Source organism: Lepidochelys olivacea (genome assembly GCF_965140295.1).
Source record: "Lepidochelys olivacea isolate rLepOli2 genome assembly, chromosome: 6".
Lineage (NCBI taxonomy): Eukaryota > Metazoa > Chordata > Testudines > Cheloniidae > Lepidochelys > Lepidochelys olivacea.
In genome coordinates, this window is record NC_140416.1 from 88917480 (window position 1) to 88934678 (window position 17199).

Here is a 17199-nt window from a genome sequence, read left to right on the forward strand (position 1 = left end):
TGCAGAAGGTGTAAATTCCTCCCATTGCTGCTTCACCAACTATAATGGCCCCTTAACCTCACGGCCATATACAAGTTCAAATGGGGAAAACCCTAAACTGGGATGTGGTACCACTCTGTAGGCAAAGAGCAACTGCTGCAACACTAGGTCCCAATCATTGGAGTGCTCATTTACGAATTTACGTATCATGGCCCCCAGAGTTCCATTAAACTACTCCACCATGCCATTTGTTTGATGGTGGTAAGGAGTGGCAACTAAGTGATTTACCCCATGAGCTTCCCAGAGGTTTTCCATAGTTCCTGCCAGGAAATTAGTCCCTGCATCTGTGAGGATGTCGGAGGGCCAACCTACCCTGGCAAAAATGTCTGCTCGTGCCTGGCACACACTTTTAGCCCTGGTGTTGCTTAGAGCTACTGCTTCCGGCCATCGGGTGGCAAAATCCACAAAAGTCAGTATATACTGCTTCCCTCTGGGTGTCTTTTTCGGAAAAGGACCCAGAATATCCACAGCTACTCACTGAAATGGAACTTCAATGATGGGGAGTGGCTGGAGAGGGGCTTTGACCTGGTCTTGGGGTTTTCCCCACTCTTTGGCATACTTCACAAGACCGTACATAGGTAGAAACATCCTTGCCCATTCCCTCCCAGTGGAATGACCCCCCCCAAACGATCTTTGGTCCTGTTCACCCCAGCATGGCCACTAGGGTGATCGTGAGCTAAGCTCAAGAGCTTGGCCCGGTGTTTAGTTGGAACTACCAACTGTCTCTGAGGATGCCAGTCTTCCTGGTGTCCACCAGAAAGAGTTTCCTTGTATAAAAGTCCTCTTTCTACAACAAACCTGGATCGATTAGAAGAGCTGAGAGGCGGTGGGTTGCTCCGTGCCGCCGTCCAAGCTCCCTGGAGGCTTTCATCTGCTTCCTGTTCGGTCTGGAACTGTTCCCTTGATGCTGGAGACATCAGTTCCTCATTGGATTGTGGACCTATGCTTGGTCCCTCTGGAAGCGATGTAGGGGATGGGGCTGTTTTCGTTGACTGTGAAACGCTCTCCACTGGGACACTATGTTGGGGTTCAGGCTCTGGCTGAGCCTCTTGTGTAGGGTTATGGGCTGCTGCCGGTTCAGGTTCGGTGTGGCCCTCTGGTGTTGAGGTTGCAAATACTGGATTCAGTGCTGGCAATGGGTCTGGTGCTGGTTGTTCCGCTGGTTCTGGTTCTGGGACTGGTTTCGTCTGGGTCTCTGGGACTGGATCTACTACTGCTATTGCAGACATTGGCCTGGCGTCCGGGTCCATCACCTCTGACCGGGTCCTGATAGAAGTTTCCGGAACAGAGCTAGGCCTCACGGCTTGTTTAGCCTTGCTGCGGCTGACCATTCCCACCCTCTTGACTAGCTTCACATGATTGGCCAAGTCTTCCTCCAACAGCATGGGGATGGGATAATCATCATAGACTGCAAAAGTCCACGTTCCTGACCAGCCCTGGTACTGGACAGGCAACTTGGCTGTAGGCAAATTGAAAGAGTTGAACTTGAAGGGTCGAATCGTCACTTGGATCTCTGGGTTGATTAAATTGGGGTCCACTAAGGAAGCATGGATAGCTGACACTTGTGCTCTGGTGTCCCTCCACGCGGTGACCTTCTTCCTGCCCACACTCACAGTTTCCCTCCACTCCAAGGGTATCTGGGAGGTATCTGGGCCTGCGGATCTTTCGTGTGATTCCGGTGCAATGAACTGTAATCTGTTGGGGTTCTTGGGGCAATTGGCCTTTACATGCCCCGGCTCGTTACATTTAAAACATCGTCCAGCTGACGGGTCACTGGGGCGAGGTGGTTTGCTGGAGAACGGGGTGGTGGGATGATAAGGTGTCTGGAGGGTTCTTTGGGAGGTAGGTGGGGCCTTGGGCGGCCCCTGGTAATAGGGTGTGGTCTGGGGTTGTCCCTTCTGGTCTCCGCTCCAACTGCGACCAGTTTTCTTCTTCTCGGCCACCTCCACCCATCTGGCTCCAATCTCTCCTGCTTCGATTACAGTTTTGGGCTTCCCATCTAGGATGTATCTTTCTATTTCCTCAGGAACACCCTCTAAGAATTGTTTTATTTGCATTAGGAAGGGCAAATTTACTGGAAATTCAACACTTGCTCCTGATATCCAGGCATCCCAATGTTTCATAATGTGGTAGGCATGTCGGGTAAATGACACGTCTGGTTTCCACCTTAGGGCTCTGAACTTCCAACGAGAATGCTCGGGTGTTATTCCCATTCTGACTCTTGCCTTGTATTTAAACAGTTCATACTTGTTCATGTGTTCTTTAGGCATTTCAGCCGCCACCTCAGCTAAGGGTCCACTGCTCTACCATGTGTTGGTCGGTAGAGATGCTGTACCCAAGGCAGGCCCTTTCGAAGTTTTCTAAGTATCATCGCCTGCCTCATCGTATCATCGCCTGCCTTGTAGGTGGGGAACTTTCCGGGATGGGAAGTGGTACCTGGAGAAGGATTGCTAGGGTTTGTTGATATATTCTGCTGAGCCTTTACCTTCTCCATCTCCAGTTCATGCTTCCTCTCTTTTTCCTTCTCCTCCTTCACATGCTTCCTCTCTTTTTCCTTCTTCTCCTACACATGCTTCCTTGCCTCCATTTCCCTCCTGTGGGCAGCCTCCTGTACCTCCTTCTCCAGCCGCATGAGTTCTATCTGTCTTTCATGTTCCATTTGTTTTTCTTCAGCCTGAAATCTGGCTAATTCCAGCTTTTGTTGAGCCGTGGATTCTGTCATCCTAACCTCTCTGTTTTTAACTAACTTTACACCCGAGGTTTAGAAATAAACAAACAAAACTTGGCTGTAAAATTTTGCTGTGCTGGAATAGGATACCTATTCTCTGATAGTGATTCTCAGCCTACAGAAAAAGACAATTCCCTTTGTCTCTGCTCTGGCCCCAAATCAAAGCAAAAAACCTCCAACTACTTGGAAACCTGCTTACCAGCAGCCCAAAGGAAAAAAAAATCCTTTTCAAACCTGTGCTCCTTGTAAAAAAAAACCCAAAATCGTAAAAAAAACCCAAAACCCTGCCACTTTTGTCTCCAGGCAAATGGGTAGAACACCCCCCTATTTACTTTTAGGGAAAAACAAAAAAAACCTCTGGTTTGCGAAGACTGTGAATTTCCCTGCAGGAGGTTAACTACTCTGCCTCCAGGCAAAGAAAACCTGCAATTCACGAAGATAATCCCCTTTTCTCTCTGCTCTGGCCCCAAAGCAGAGAAAAAACTAGCTGCTTTCAGTTGGACCTCCTTTCCAGCAGCTCCAAAGGAAAAAAAAATATGTCCTTTTTAAAATCTGTTTTTCTGGTTCAAAAAATCTCAAATTGATCTCAAAAGGATTTCAGGTTAATCCCACCACTCTGCCACCATGTCAAGGTTCCTTCGCCACTCTGAACTCTAGGGTACAGATGTGGGGACCTGCATGAAAACCTCCTAACTTTTACCAGCTTAGGTTAAAACTTCCCCAAGGTACAAATGAATTTTACCCTTTGCCCTGGGATTTCTACTGCCACCACCAAACTTTTATCTGGGTTTATTGGGAAACGTAGTTTGGACACATCTTTCCCCCCAAAATCCTCCCAACCCTTGCACCCCACTTCCTGGGGAAGGTTTAGTAAAAATCCTCACCAATTTGCATAGGTGACCACAGACCCAAACCCTTGGATCTTAGAACAATGAAAAAACATTCAGTTTTCTTACAAGAAGACTTTTAATAGAAGTAAAGGAATCACCTCTGTAAAATCAGGATGGTAGATACCTTACAGGGTAATTAGATTCAAAACATAGAGAATCCCTCTAGGCAAAACCTTAAGTTACAAAAAAGACACATAGACAGGAATAGTCATTCTATTCAGCACAACTCTTTTCTCAGCCATTTAAAGAAACCGTAATCTAACACATACCTAACTAGATTACTTACTAAAAGTTCTAAGACTCCATTCCTGTTCTGTCCCCGGCAAAAGCAGCATACCGATGGACACAGACCCTTTGTTTTTCTCCCTCCTCCCAACTTTTGAAAGTATCTTGTCTCCTCATTGGTCATTTTGGTCAGGTGCCAGCGAGGTTACCTTTAGCTTCTTAACCCTTTACAGGTGAGAGGATTTTTCCTCTGGCCAGGAGGGATTTTAAAGGGGTTTACCTTTCCCTTTATATTTATGACAGCAGGGGATAAAAATGCAGGGGCACTCAGTTTCCCCCCTCACTCCCCATAAATTATGTGCTTCTCCACTGTTCACATTAGTGCGAGCCAAGCACAGTGGAAAAAGAGGTTGGGCAAGCACCCCCCACCCAGCTCTGCTGATGCATCTCTGTCCTGAACTGAGACACCATCCCAGAGCTGCTCCAAACCTGGGTTCCCTATACCCACAGACTTGATCAGGCTTACTCCTGACCCACAACCCACCTGGCTATTCCAATGCTGGGCCTCTCACGCATAGTGCTGCTGAGACACATCTCGTCTGCCCCACCACATGCCCTGCTATCCTGTCCTGGGCCTTTCCTGAGACTGTCAATCATCTGAATTTTGGGACTGAGAAAATGCCCCTTGGAGAGCTACCTGTGGCCTAAAAATATTTGAAACCCAGATCTATGGAAGGGCAAACAATAGTTCAGTAACCCAACAGCCAAGCTAGCCGCCAGCCACAAATTAATAATGCATGGTGACATAGCTGGCGTTAACAAAGCACATGATAGTCTTCTGATATCCCTTCTACAATGTAAGTGCCACCAAGGTATTCAGGATCTTATGATGTGCCATGTAGTGTAATGTTAAATAAAAATATGGAATTCTGTGTAAAGGGACAGACAGTTTGGCCCCTCACCCAGCATAGGCAACTCCTGCCCGGTGCCCACTGTAATCACCCCATTCTGCACACAAACAGCTTGGGGCTAGCATCAGCAGTGACTGAAAGTCGTTGCCACCTGCTGGCTGTTAAATATCTTGTGTGAAGGAACTGCTGGGTCTCTGTCCAGTGCCTAGTGACACAGGTGTTCTGCTCACAATTGGCAGCATCACAGTCGGAGCCCCCACTTTCTTGTTGGCAGTCACCACAATGGTGTCAAGTACTGACTAGGCTCTAGAGGGGCCCCATCAGGTCAGGGATGAGGAACAGGGGTGGAATGGAAGGGATAAGCGGCAGAGCCACGACCCATGCTGTACCTGGTCTGTGGATGTAGGGTTTCAGTCTCTAGGAGGTTTCCCTGTGGGACTGGCTCTGTTAATCCTTGCAAGTGTGCTCACTTCTCTTCCTCTTCTCCTGGCAGATCAAAGAGCTCTTTGTGAGTTTTGAGGACACTCCCCTGGGAGCAGCATCCCTGGCCCAGGTCCACAAGGCGGTGCTGCAGGATGGGAGGACAGTGGCAGTGAAAGTCCAGCACCCGAAAGTTCAGGCTCAAAGTGCCAAGGACATTTTGTTGATGGAGGTAAGCCAGAGCACCTTCCGTGCAAACATGCTGGGCCAAATTCACTCTAGGTGGCCCTTGATGGGCCAGATTCACCCAGATGGTAGATACCACTGATCTCTATGGGGGTATGAGCATAATGACCTGCGCCCTGTATCCCAAAACGCTCTACAAAGATAAATTATATGGTTAGAGCCTTACAAAAATAAAACACAAAATCAGTGAGGGCTGCACTGTCAGGGATGAGATTGTGTGGATGGAGGGATTGGAGTCTAGTGCTGGATGAGCAGATGGGGAGAAAGGGAGCTGGGGGGAGGGGGAAAAGAAGAGAGTGAAAAGGTCTGTGAGAAAGACCTGAGTAAGTCCATGGAGGTTTCAGAAACAAGAGGCCAAGTCCTGAAATCCTTACACTGGCCCAACTCCAGTTAACTTTGGGATCTGGCCCAAAGAGGGCATTTTCTGACTGGATTCTGAAATGCATGGGGAGTAACTAGAGTTGTCTGATCATGGGGATGAAGAGGTTGTGTTCTCCTGTGCTTGTGAGAAAGTGGGCAGTGGCATCCTGCACATTCAGGAGTCCAGAGAGCAGGACCTGGGCAGGCTGAGGAGCAGAGAGTTGCAATAGCGAAGAGGAGGAGGAATGTGCCCCTGGCATGGTCAGACCTGCTCAGCCTGCAGGTTTCCTTGCAGTCGGGGCTGTAAGAGTTACAATGAAAAAATTATTCCCTTTGACTGATATTTCTGATTGCATCAGTCACTCTGACGAGATCTCTTCTGCACTTTGCGTGTGAGTTACATAGAGGCTACCAGGATGACCATGGCATGCTTCGCTTAAGTCCAGGACCACATGGAAGAGGCTGAGTAGAGTCAGGGCAGGAGGAAGAACAAGAAAGATGACAAAGTGTGAGATCGGGACAAGAGGAAATTGTGTGTGAAGGATCTAGGGTCCAGACCCTCAAGTAGGTCTACACAGCCCATGGGAGTGAGCCTCCCAGCTTGGGTGGACAGACTTGGATTAGTGGGACTCACGCTAGGGCCCTAAAAATAGCTGTGTAGACAGTGCTTTGAAGTTGCGGCTCGGGCTGTGAAGTCTGGGCCAGCGGGCTGTGTAGATATACCCAGCGGCACATTCTCTCCATTAACATAGGCAGTTACCAGCACATTCCCCAGTGTGTAGCTGTGACGTGCTGGATTGGATTTCTTTTTGCCGGTTGGACTATTATGTATTTAAATAAATACATTTACGACTCTTTCTTCTCTGTTTTGGAAAGCTTGAAACTAAAAAAATCTATTTCCTTCCTGAAATGTATTATTCTCCTTCCTGTTCACATACTCTGGTTTGTCCCAGTAGGGATGCCAGCAAGCGTCTGTTACGTATGCACTCACATTACTGTAGGGTCACTTGTGAGTGCTAGGTTGTTGTGAATGCTAGTGCTTGTTACTGTACAGTTGCTCATGAATGCTCCCGGCATATATTGTCTTGTTTTTGAAAGGTTTCTTGTAAGTGCTGAGCTGCACACGTTGGCTTGCTGTTATTGTAGGGTTGTGTGCCTGTGCCTGGCCTTTGCCATGGGTTTTTTCAGACTCTGTTTAGATTCATGCTGATTTACATCATCTGAGGATCTGGCCCTTTAAGAATTACACATACTTTGCAACTAGATAGGAGGTCGCATTTAGGACCATTTAAATACTGATTGATACAGTCTCCTACAGAGAGTGATGAGAGAGAATCAGAAAAGCTGGATGGAAAATTTACAATTTCACTGCCTTTATTTGCGGGTTCCATAGCATTATTGCTGACTCTTTAAAAATCAGGACAGCACCTGATAAATCCAGAGGGAGATCCCACTCAACTGTCCCTACATCCACCTTATTCCAGGACTGTATTCTAGACAGCTCTTGAAAAGGGCCAGACAAATTGTTATTAAGTATGTCCTTGTTAATTTTAAAGTCATTAAATCGACTTGAATCATTATTTTAAAAAGCAGAAAACAGCGTATAAATGTTCGGCTCACAAGCATTAGTGCAGTAATCCTGCAGCCCTGGAAAGTTTTTGTGCAGATGTACACGGAGATCACTGGTTACATTTCATTTGGGTGACATAACTTTGAGAGAATTTATGCCCCCAGACATAATGGGAGAAAATCATTCAATAAGATCTGAAACCCAGTGATTACATTTTTAAAAGGACACCGTAGACTGAGTTTAGGACTGACATTTAGATAAGAGAAGTTGGAGGGGGGTGTGAATAAATGGTTTCACACAGCTGAACAGGAGCAGAAATGGTTCATTAATTTATTTTTGTTTTACATTTCAATGGTATCTGCTTTTCTGTGTGTTGCAAACATTCCCACTGCAGTGCAGGAAACCCTAACTCACAGTGTTGAGCCAGGAAGTGAAACAGTCTAGATTCACACACAGACGGGTCTATTTTCATTTTCCTGGCTTAGTGAAGAACAAAACAGATGGTATAAACCATGCAAAGTGAATTACTTTTTATAAAGTCTTTTCATTTTAGGACTCTCAGGTGGCTTTAATAACAAACTGAATTTTTTTTTTTTAAAGATATGGGTCCAGATCCTCAGCTGCTGTCAGTTGGCTACTGAAATCAGTAGAGCTGCAGCAATTTACACAGCTTTACTTGAGTTTTATGCTGACTGTGTCCCTTAACTGAACACAGGAATTTTTTGCTAGAACATTTTATAACTAGGATTATGCCACCAAATGCAGTCTCTTGTATTTGAAGAACCATCTTGCTGGGCCATCCTCTATTTCCTCTAGGAAGGACTGTCCATCACTTGCCCCCCTAGATTTCCTCTTTCTGGTCTTGTACTTTATTAAGTATTTGTGTAAACAGAAATGTCCATTAAACATTTAAGTTAAGATTTGCAAAGTCGCCTAAGGAGTCTGACTGCCCAGTAACTATTCATTTTAATGGGAACTGGGTATCCAGATCCCTTAGGCAGCATTGCCAATTTCAGTCTGACAGGTTAATAAGTCAAAACCCCAGGACAGCTGAGGGTGGGCTCTGACCCTCGAAGGGAGTGTTTTTGCAAGGGCTGCAGCCTTCTATCTGTAAAGAAAATTGGCCTTCATTTCTGAACTGCCCAGTGGCATTTTCCTGTGTCCGCGAAGTTCTTGCTTAGCAGCGTAAGGAGTAACGTAAAGGTGACAGGCCTTATTTTAGATGTTCCTATTTCACATTAGCTGAAGGCCATTAAATGAAACTGAACAGTGATTCATCAAATCACAGGAATCAGACATTCAAAAAAGACCTTATGGGTCACTTAGTCTGACCCCTTCAGGGACCAGAGTGATCACACCATACAGCCTATCCTCCAGGGCTTTGCCTTGTCTAGTTTTAAACGCACCATGCAGTGGGGCTCCTACTGCTTCCCTTGGGTGACTTTTAACAGCTCAGCAGGCATGTTGGTCACAGCTAGTGCGGGTGCAGCAGTCCAGACCTTGTCTTCCAGGAGAAGGCCATTGCATTGCCCTGTTGCACCATGACAGTGCATTAGCCCCAGAGGTATTTGGAGCGGTTTGGTTTTTTGGTCCTCAGGCAATGTGGGACAAAGCAGGTTTGCCCTGTGACAACAGGGGTAGGTAGGGGACAAGCACTTCCTGTGACTCGTTCTCTCCCTTGCCAGGTTCGGAGCACTGAAGGTGGGAGCTGTACTCAGCCTCAGTTAAGAGCAAGGGGCTCCTGACTGGAGAGGAAAGCAGCCAGGTGCAGCTCTGGGTGCTGGGAGCTGTGTATTGCTGCCGGGTCCTGTAATGCTGCCTGCTGAGCAGCTCGGGAGCAGTGGTGCAGCTGGTCCGTCACTTTCTTGATTTCAGATTCTCCTGCTGACCGTGAAGCAGATCTTCCCAGACTTTGAGTTCATGTGGCTGGTGGATGAAGCTAAGAAGAATTTGCCCCTGGAGTTGGATTTCCTCAATGAGGGGAGGAATGCTGAAAAGGTGGCCCACATGCTCAAGGACTTTGATTTCCTGAAGGTAGGAGAGCGCGTGCATGTCACACGTGTATGTGCTAATTTATGTGCATGCGCAGGCAGGAGTCAGGGATGGCACATCAGCTCACTGCGGGAGGACAATGATGTATAGCAACAATCTTCTGTTTTGAAGTGAATGTAATGCTGGTGATAGTGCTGGATCACCAGTGCTGGAGACTGACGGCCCGATCAGGCCCATCAATGTGCCTCATCCGTGACCTGGAGGAATGAGGTGGAGTGAGAGGGGAGTTCAGTTCCCATGGCCCAGTCGGTGCTGGGCTTCTCTGCTGAGACCAGCTAGGAACTGAGTTGAGACTCGCCAACTCGTTTTCATACTGCAGGCCACTGAAGACCTGGCAGATGGTAACAGCTTTCTGTCACTACCACGCTGGGCTGGTTCAAACTTTGGATTTAGGGATGAAAGTCCCTGTACCCTGTGACTCATCGTCTCTGAGCCAGCCAGCCCTGCTCACATCTGGGTTAGATTGTCACCTCCTGGGCCAGGGAGATTAGTTCCATCAATTCTTCGCCTCGTCATGAGTGCTGTGAATTTGCCATTAGCTGCTGGGCCATCTGATGGCATCTTTCCTGGGTTTCCTCTGAAGCAAGGGCTAGAAATGGAGTTCAAACAGAAGAGCTGGGCTGTAACTAATGAAGTCAGGTTGGGACAGGTATGCTGAGCGAGAGAGCCCATGCATATTGCAGTGGGAGGAAGGACACTTCCCCTTGAGTCCACCCCCGCTGCACACAGACACCCTCATCACCCAGTGTACGTACAGAACCCCTCTCCAGGTGTGCACATCCATAGCCAAACACACAAGTCCCTTATGCACACACTGTGTCCACCCTATGTACTGATGCACAGCTACAGCAACACACACATCTGTCTCCTCAAAAACCACCACACTTATCTGCCCACATGCACACTTACGTAGTCCTCTCATGCTCATCACCATATAGACAGCCATGTGTGTATGTGCGTACGCCCACAGGTTCCCCACTGAAATGTTCAGGGTGTGCACAAATTCACCCCACATACGCACACTGAAATGCGCATGCACAACGCCCATCCTCATGCTTCCACATGTGCATACAAACACACCTTTTCATATGCACACTCAGACACTGGCATGCAAATGCATTTGCGCACACACACACACGTACGAACAAATGCACTCACATGACACAAGCACATATGCACGCATGCATCAGCACAATTCTCTCCCTTTGCCTTTCACTTCCTGGTGGAAGTGACAGATGCCCAAGACCATGTGAGTTTTCATCAGATTTTGCAGGGTGTTGCTTCCCTCGTCCCTCCTGCCTGTCCTGCCATTCCTCATATCCTGGCTGTGGACATGAGACGATCCTTTTGGAGCTCAGTGGCATCATGTGACTGCTTTTCCCTAGACACAGTTACAACCCAGTAGGACATTGGGGTGGCAGGAGACCAAGGACCAACAATTCTGCTGAGGAGATGCTTATCAAAAGTGATGCATCTTGGAGAGCTGTGTCCATCGCTGTGTAAGTAGGATATTATGGAGTAAATCCCCATGGACATGGCCAATCAGGTCCTCATGGTTTAAAGAACTGTCAGGATATTTATACAGGTAACAATAACAGATGGCAAGATGGCTAAATAATGGATTCTCCCATCTGACCTGCTGTTTCTGAGATGTGTTCATCAACACGTAGGCAACAGGAGATTTGGGCTCCTGTATCATTAATTTTCCTTAACACACAACTAAGCTAGGGAGTGGATTTTTGCTGTGAACCCAGTTGAGCTTTTAAAGCCAGAGATAAATTGTTTCCATGCACTGGCATTATAGCCAAACATCTGTGAGTAATTCAAGAATCACCAAAATGTTTGTCTCACATCTCCAAATGCTTGTATGGGGCTTAGTAACCCTTATAACCCTCCACTGTAAATCTCAAGATGGGGATGAGTGTCAGCTTGGAATTGAAATCCTCTAAGGCCATTGGGATCAGTGTGTTTAGGAGCTAGTGCTGCAGGTAACTGCAGGAGCTTGGGAACCTGTTAATTTTGGAGTCCGTGTCCAGTGGCTGTGGGGCTTTTAACTTCCTGACAAGTTTCAAAATAATCAAAGTCCAGATGGGATGGATCTAGGGGAGACTGAGTGTAAGTGCCCTTGTCTTTCATGTTGGACATATGGCTTCAAATCCCAGGCAGCCAACACATGATGGCTGTAGGGAGCATTGCACAGCAGGACTGAGGGGCCCTGGAAGAGCTGGCTGAAAGGGACCCGGGACAGAATAGCAGGGGCTGCTAGGGGACAGGATTGAGGTGTGGTGGGCATAGGACTGGAATAGCAGGGAAGGCTGCAGGTCAGGAGTGACGAGTATTCATGGACCTGTGAGGAGAACAAGAACTGGAGTTCTAGAGGGCAGCAGATGAGGTTGGAGGCACTTTCACTTACCACTGCCCCTCAGAACTGAAGTTATAAAACAAATGCAGTCAGCTTAGGGGTTGTGATGAGCTACAATGGCATGGCTGGTTCCCCTGGCCTCAGTCATACTAGGTGGGCAGCACTGCTTCCCTCTCCCAGGCTTGCCTCAGGGTCATGGACCCTTGCTGTGGACGGTAGTGGGCCCACTCCGTAGTGTAGAGTATCCATTCAGCTAAGGTGGCTCCCACTTAGCCCTGCTACTGGAGGGTGCCATGAGGTGAAGCTCTTTCCAGTGGGAGCATTGGCAATCTGGCTCGCTCGGCGACAGCAGGAATCTCAGCCTGCACAAAACGTGGTAGGAGATGCAAGCTGGTGCTTATGGAAAAGGAGCCAAGCTGGTTTAGGACTCCAGTTATGCCGAGTCTCCGTGTAACACTGGGGCCAGTTACTTCACTCAGCCCAATTTACTGCAGCTTGAGCAGAAAGCACTGTGGCGTTTTTTGCGGTTGTGTGACAATGTCACATGTGCAATGAGATGCCTACGGGTCTCCCAGGGTTTCCGTGACAAACCCCTTATTTGTGAGGCTTAATTTTTCTCCCGTTTCAATTGCTGACAGCCTGAAGTGTATGGCGCTTGTCTGCCTGGGCCCATTGATGTTCCAAAGGGCACCGTCGAGATACTAATGATGATTACTTATCATTTATAGAGCTGTGTAAGTATGCACTGTGCACAACAAATAAGAACTGGGGTTCTTGCCTGGAGGAACTGACAGTGTGATTCAGACGCATGCAACAGGTAATAGTTAAATGTCTGACCCTTAGAAGGGCTGATCGTCGAACAACACCGACGAACAACAGTGGATGTCGCAAGTGCTCAGTGCCTTGGAGAGTCAGGCCTTATATGTGGACAGGAGATGGAGTTGCTGAGACCGTTGTGGTTTTAAAGTGCCTGGTATTATGTCTAGGTGCGTTGTCTCTGCCCACACTCACTGTGCTGAGGGGAGAGGCCTGTGGTCTCCAGTGCTTTTCATCAGCATTAAATGCAGTTAAAGTAACCAAGGAAAAGCACCCATGTGGGTGGATGTGTTGGCATCCCTTGTTGCATGTAGGGAGAGAACATGGGTCCCTTTTCACCTCCACTATAAAGTTCCTTTCTTCCTTCCTCTTTTGATTCCCTTGCTGTTGCTGTCCCATGATTTGGCCGAACGTTCCATTGTCCCATTCCAGGTCCCTAGGATCTACTGGGAGCTGTCTACCAGGCGCGTCCTTCTCATGGAGTTTGTGGAAGGTGGGCAGGTGAATGACAGGGCCTATATGGAGAGGAACAGCATCGACGTCAATGAGGTAAATTGTCACCCATCTCTGAGGTCAGATGCTGAGGGTGTTGCATAGAGATGGAAATGGTGATGTTATTAGACGTGGTATCGCTGAGGCTGATCGTCCATGAAGAACCAAAAAGGGATGACACGCACATAAATAGAACAGCATCTGCGGTGGCACATCTGAGAGAGAACTCTCAATTCTTGTGCTTCAGGGCATAAGAGATGACCACTTGCTGGGATCAGAAAGGTTCCCCCCAACCCATCTACCCTGTAGGATTGCAGAGTAGTATGGATTGACTAAAGGGAGTTCACATCTTTCTCTGCAGTCTGTGCTGTGGTTCGTTGTAGGAGACAGGACACTGGGTGAGTATCTTGCTCAAATAATAGGCGGACTGTTGGTTTGTTCCATGATGGCAATTCATGTTATCCTAGGAAACAGAGTCACCTTCTAACACAGCATCCTTCCTCTTCTCTCTTCTGCATTTTGGCAGGACTTTAACCTTCTCTAAAGTGGGGGTGCTGGTGGGACTTTTGCCTTTAAGTTGAAACATTGTTGGAATTTAGCTTACGTCCCTGTCATAAATATAAAGGGAAGGGTAAACATCTTTAAAATCCCTCCTGGCCAGAGGAAAAACCCTTTCACCTGTAAAGGGTTAAGAAGCTAGGATAACCTCGCTGGCACCTGACCAAAATGACCAATGAGGAGACAAGATACTTTCAAAAGCTGGGGGGAGGGAGAAACAAAGCCTCTCTCTCTCTGTGTGTGATGCTTTCGCTGGGGACAGAACAGGAATGGCGTGTTAGAACTTAGTAAGTAATCTAGCTAGATGTGCGTTAGATTCTGTTTTTTTTAAATGGCTGAGAAAATAAGCTGTGCTGAATGGAATGGATATTCCTGTTTTTGTGTCTTTTTGTAACTTAAGGTTTTGCCTAGAGGGATTCTCTATGTTTTGAGATAGATGTATTTACCATCCTGATTTTACAAAGGTGATTCTTTTTACTCCTATTAAAATTCTTCTTTTAAGAAACTGAATGTTTTTTTCATTGTTCTTAAGATCCAAGGGTTTGGGTCTGTGTTCACCTATGCAAATTGGTGAGGATTTTTATCAAATCTTCCCCAGGAAAGGGGGTGTAAGATTTGGGAGGATTTTGGCAGGAAAGATGTTTCCAAACGGACTTGTTCCCAGTAACCGGTGTTAGACATTCGGTGGTGGCAGCGAAAGTCCAAGGGCAAAAGGTAAAATAGTTTGTACCTTGGGGAAGTTTAAACCTAAGCCGGTAAAAGTAAGCTTAGGAGATTTTCATGAAGGTCCCCACATCTGTACCGTAGAGTTCAGAGTGGGGAAGGAACCTTGACAGTCCCTAACAAGTTTTAGGGGTCTCTGCATGGCTTTGGATAGCATCTTTTGAAAGAGCCATAGAACAGAGGTCATAGCAGATCATGGTTATTAAAGAGTTTGCAAGAGTCACAGTGTTAACCTTGGTGTGCTTCTCAGATTCCAATTGCGTCATTATATTCTGCTTCCCTAAATCTCCTTCCCTAAATCTAGTCCCCTCTGTCGTTGAAACTGAGAACAGTTTTCCTCATCACTTCCTGTCCTAAACAGTTGTATAATGTTGCTACACACTATTAAACAGCTGCCATGTTTCATCCCAGAGGTGGCAGCATTTCAGTGAAGGGTGAAGTGTTTTCTATGTATGGAAGTTGATAAAGCATTTTGGGTTCCTTGACATGAAAGGGACTGGAGGAAAGCAAGATATTACCACCTGAAAGGGCTGAGAACAGGCCGGGGGGAAGGTTTTTGAGCCATTGAATGATGTGTCAACCCTCCCTTCCCAATCTGTGAGTGTTGATTGAGTCTGTGCTGCCAGCCTTTTCCCCTGTGCACTATTGATGAGCCTCAAAGCACCACTTGGTTGACTAGCTATCAAAGAGCTACAGCATAAAATCAATTGTACTTAATCTGTCCCTCCGCTCGTCTCTGAAGTCTGGACGCCTCGTCCCTCCCCTCCCTTTTTATCCGTGGCAGAGTTCACTCACCGTCAATTAAGGATGTTCCACAGAACAGCTGGGGGAAGGGAACTATGTGTGTGTTAGCCCCTTCTAGGCTAGGAAGTTGTCTGTATCCCCTCAACTGTTCCCAGAAGGCATCAGACACCTCCCTGACTACCGAGGCACACAGAGTTGTCAGGGCAGCATTGGGCAGGTGGGGACCAGGACTAGTGTCTTCCTACCCTTCCCAGCTGATCTGCATTTCACCTGTTCCTTTATGTTGTAGTGAGGTGAGCCAATGAGAGGCAACTGTCCCTTTCCCAATAAAGGGAGGCAGCTGCTTTCTGAAATATGTCTGCTGGGGAGTTCAGTTGGGAAAGTGTGAGGAACAAAGCAAGGCAAACATTGATGCTGAATTTGAGAGGAGGCACGCCCTTCCCAGCCATAGGCTTCTTGTCATGTCGGACAAGACAAGGGCAAGTGCAGAATACTTTGTATTTTCCTTGCAAAATGGCTGGTCAGGCCCCCATTTTTATTCAGAGAGCTTCCTCACCCAGCTCCCCCTGGCAGCTGACAGCGTAGTCCCTCACTCACTTGCACACACGTTCTTTGCATGGCACATGCAGCTGGCTGAGACAGTGGAACCTCTCTAATAGCACTTGCACCCAAGTGCAGGGCTCCCGTCTGGGAGCTGCAGTTCAGGCCCTTAGCCTTGCCATGCACGTTTGCATCCCTAGGCTGTGTCACGGGGTTCACTCACTGCAGGTGCACCTCCTTGTGGCCAGGCATGGTGTAGCGGCTGTCTCCCCAGTGGCACCCACTGCCAACGGTTGTGCCGTCGCTGTGGTGGTCTCTCTTCCTGCAGCTTGGCCCTCCAGTCAGGTAGTGCTTTAGTCCACCCCTTCCAGGATAACAGAGTCCAGCCAAGCTATAGTCCAAAGACCTTACAGCATGTCTTCCCTCTGTCTCTGGGCTCTGTGGTCCTTACTGTCTTGGGGATTCCGTCTACTCTTGGTTCCTGCCCAGAAACTCGGTAGTTTGACAGCAAGGTTTACTCCTTGCTGCCTCCCTGGATGGCTTCTTACTTCTTCTGTTTCCCCAAGAGTGAGTGCAGACTCTCTCCTGGCAGCCCCTTTCTATTACAAACTTCCCAGCTTTATAATCACCACCCAGCCCCTCCCCAGCTGGTCTTCATGATCAGTTCAGCCTAGCTTTCTCTGTCCCTCTCTCTTGCAGGTGCTGCCGGGTATGTTAATTGGCCTCTCATGCCCACGGTAACCCCTTCTGGGCCTGTGTGGGGTACGTGCCCCATCACAGGTTGGTTGAGGTCTGCATCCGAACCCCACAGCATTGGGGATGTGTCTCATCAGCAGTGTGCACAGCACACACATTGCCTTCCTTGTGTAGGCTTTGCTATAGGGAAGTTGCCTTGTGTTTACCAAGATAAATGCATCTGTGACTAGCGCTGTGAAATGTCTGGTCTGTGAAGAGCTGTCCCAGTGTGACTCACAAGGCGCTGATGGTTCATTGACTTTGCAAGCCAGGGAGACTAAAAGAGCCTGGTCCCCAGCAGATCCTTCACCCTCCTCCGTTCACCTTAACCCAGTGGGGACTTCGCAGCCTTGCTTTGATCAATCACATAATCAGGCTTGGCCACCAATTTGTTCCAGACAGGAGCAGCCAGCTCTAGTCATGGAAACATAATTAGGAAACATCTCAGCATGGTTAGCCCTGAGATCCAGCCTTTCCTGTTGGACTGATCTCTGTGGTGGGTGCCTGTTCCTCAGCACTCAAGCTGCTCTGTGAGAGAAACTCCTTTCAGAGTGAACTCGATGCTGGTGAGTGGTGCCAAATTGACAGCCTGAAGACTGAAGGCCTCTCTGCCTTCCACTGCTCTGAAGCAACTCCTTCTAGGGAGGAGCGGGGAGTTCACGTTCCATGACCTGTTCAGTGTTTGGCCTCACTGCTGGGGCTGGTAACGTAGAGTGCCAATGCCTGACTTGAACTGGCAATCTAGAGGTCTGGCACTTAAAATCCATAGTGAAAGGTACTTTAAAAAC

General features: G+C 47.8%; 1 protein-coding gene across 3 annotated transcripts in view; it reads left to right on the forward strand.

The window, feature by feature from the left end:
• Nucleotides 1-17199, forward strand: part of ADCK1 (aarF domain containing kinase 1) — a 133932-nt gene that overhangs the window by 98986 nt on the left and 17747 nt on the right. For all 3 annotated transcript variants that reach the window (XM_084631478.1, XM_084631479.1, XM_084631480.1), the window contains 3 exons: nucleotides 5287-5445; nucleotides 9265-9423; nucleotides 13052-13168. In XM_084631478.1, the coding sequence (XP_084487604.1) occupies nucleotides 5287-5445; nucleotides 9265-9423; nucleotides 13052-13168 (435 nt within the window). The remainder of the gene's footprint in view (nucleotides 1-5286; nucleotides 5446-9264; nucleotides 9424-13051; nucleotides 13169-17199) is intronic.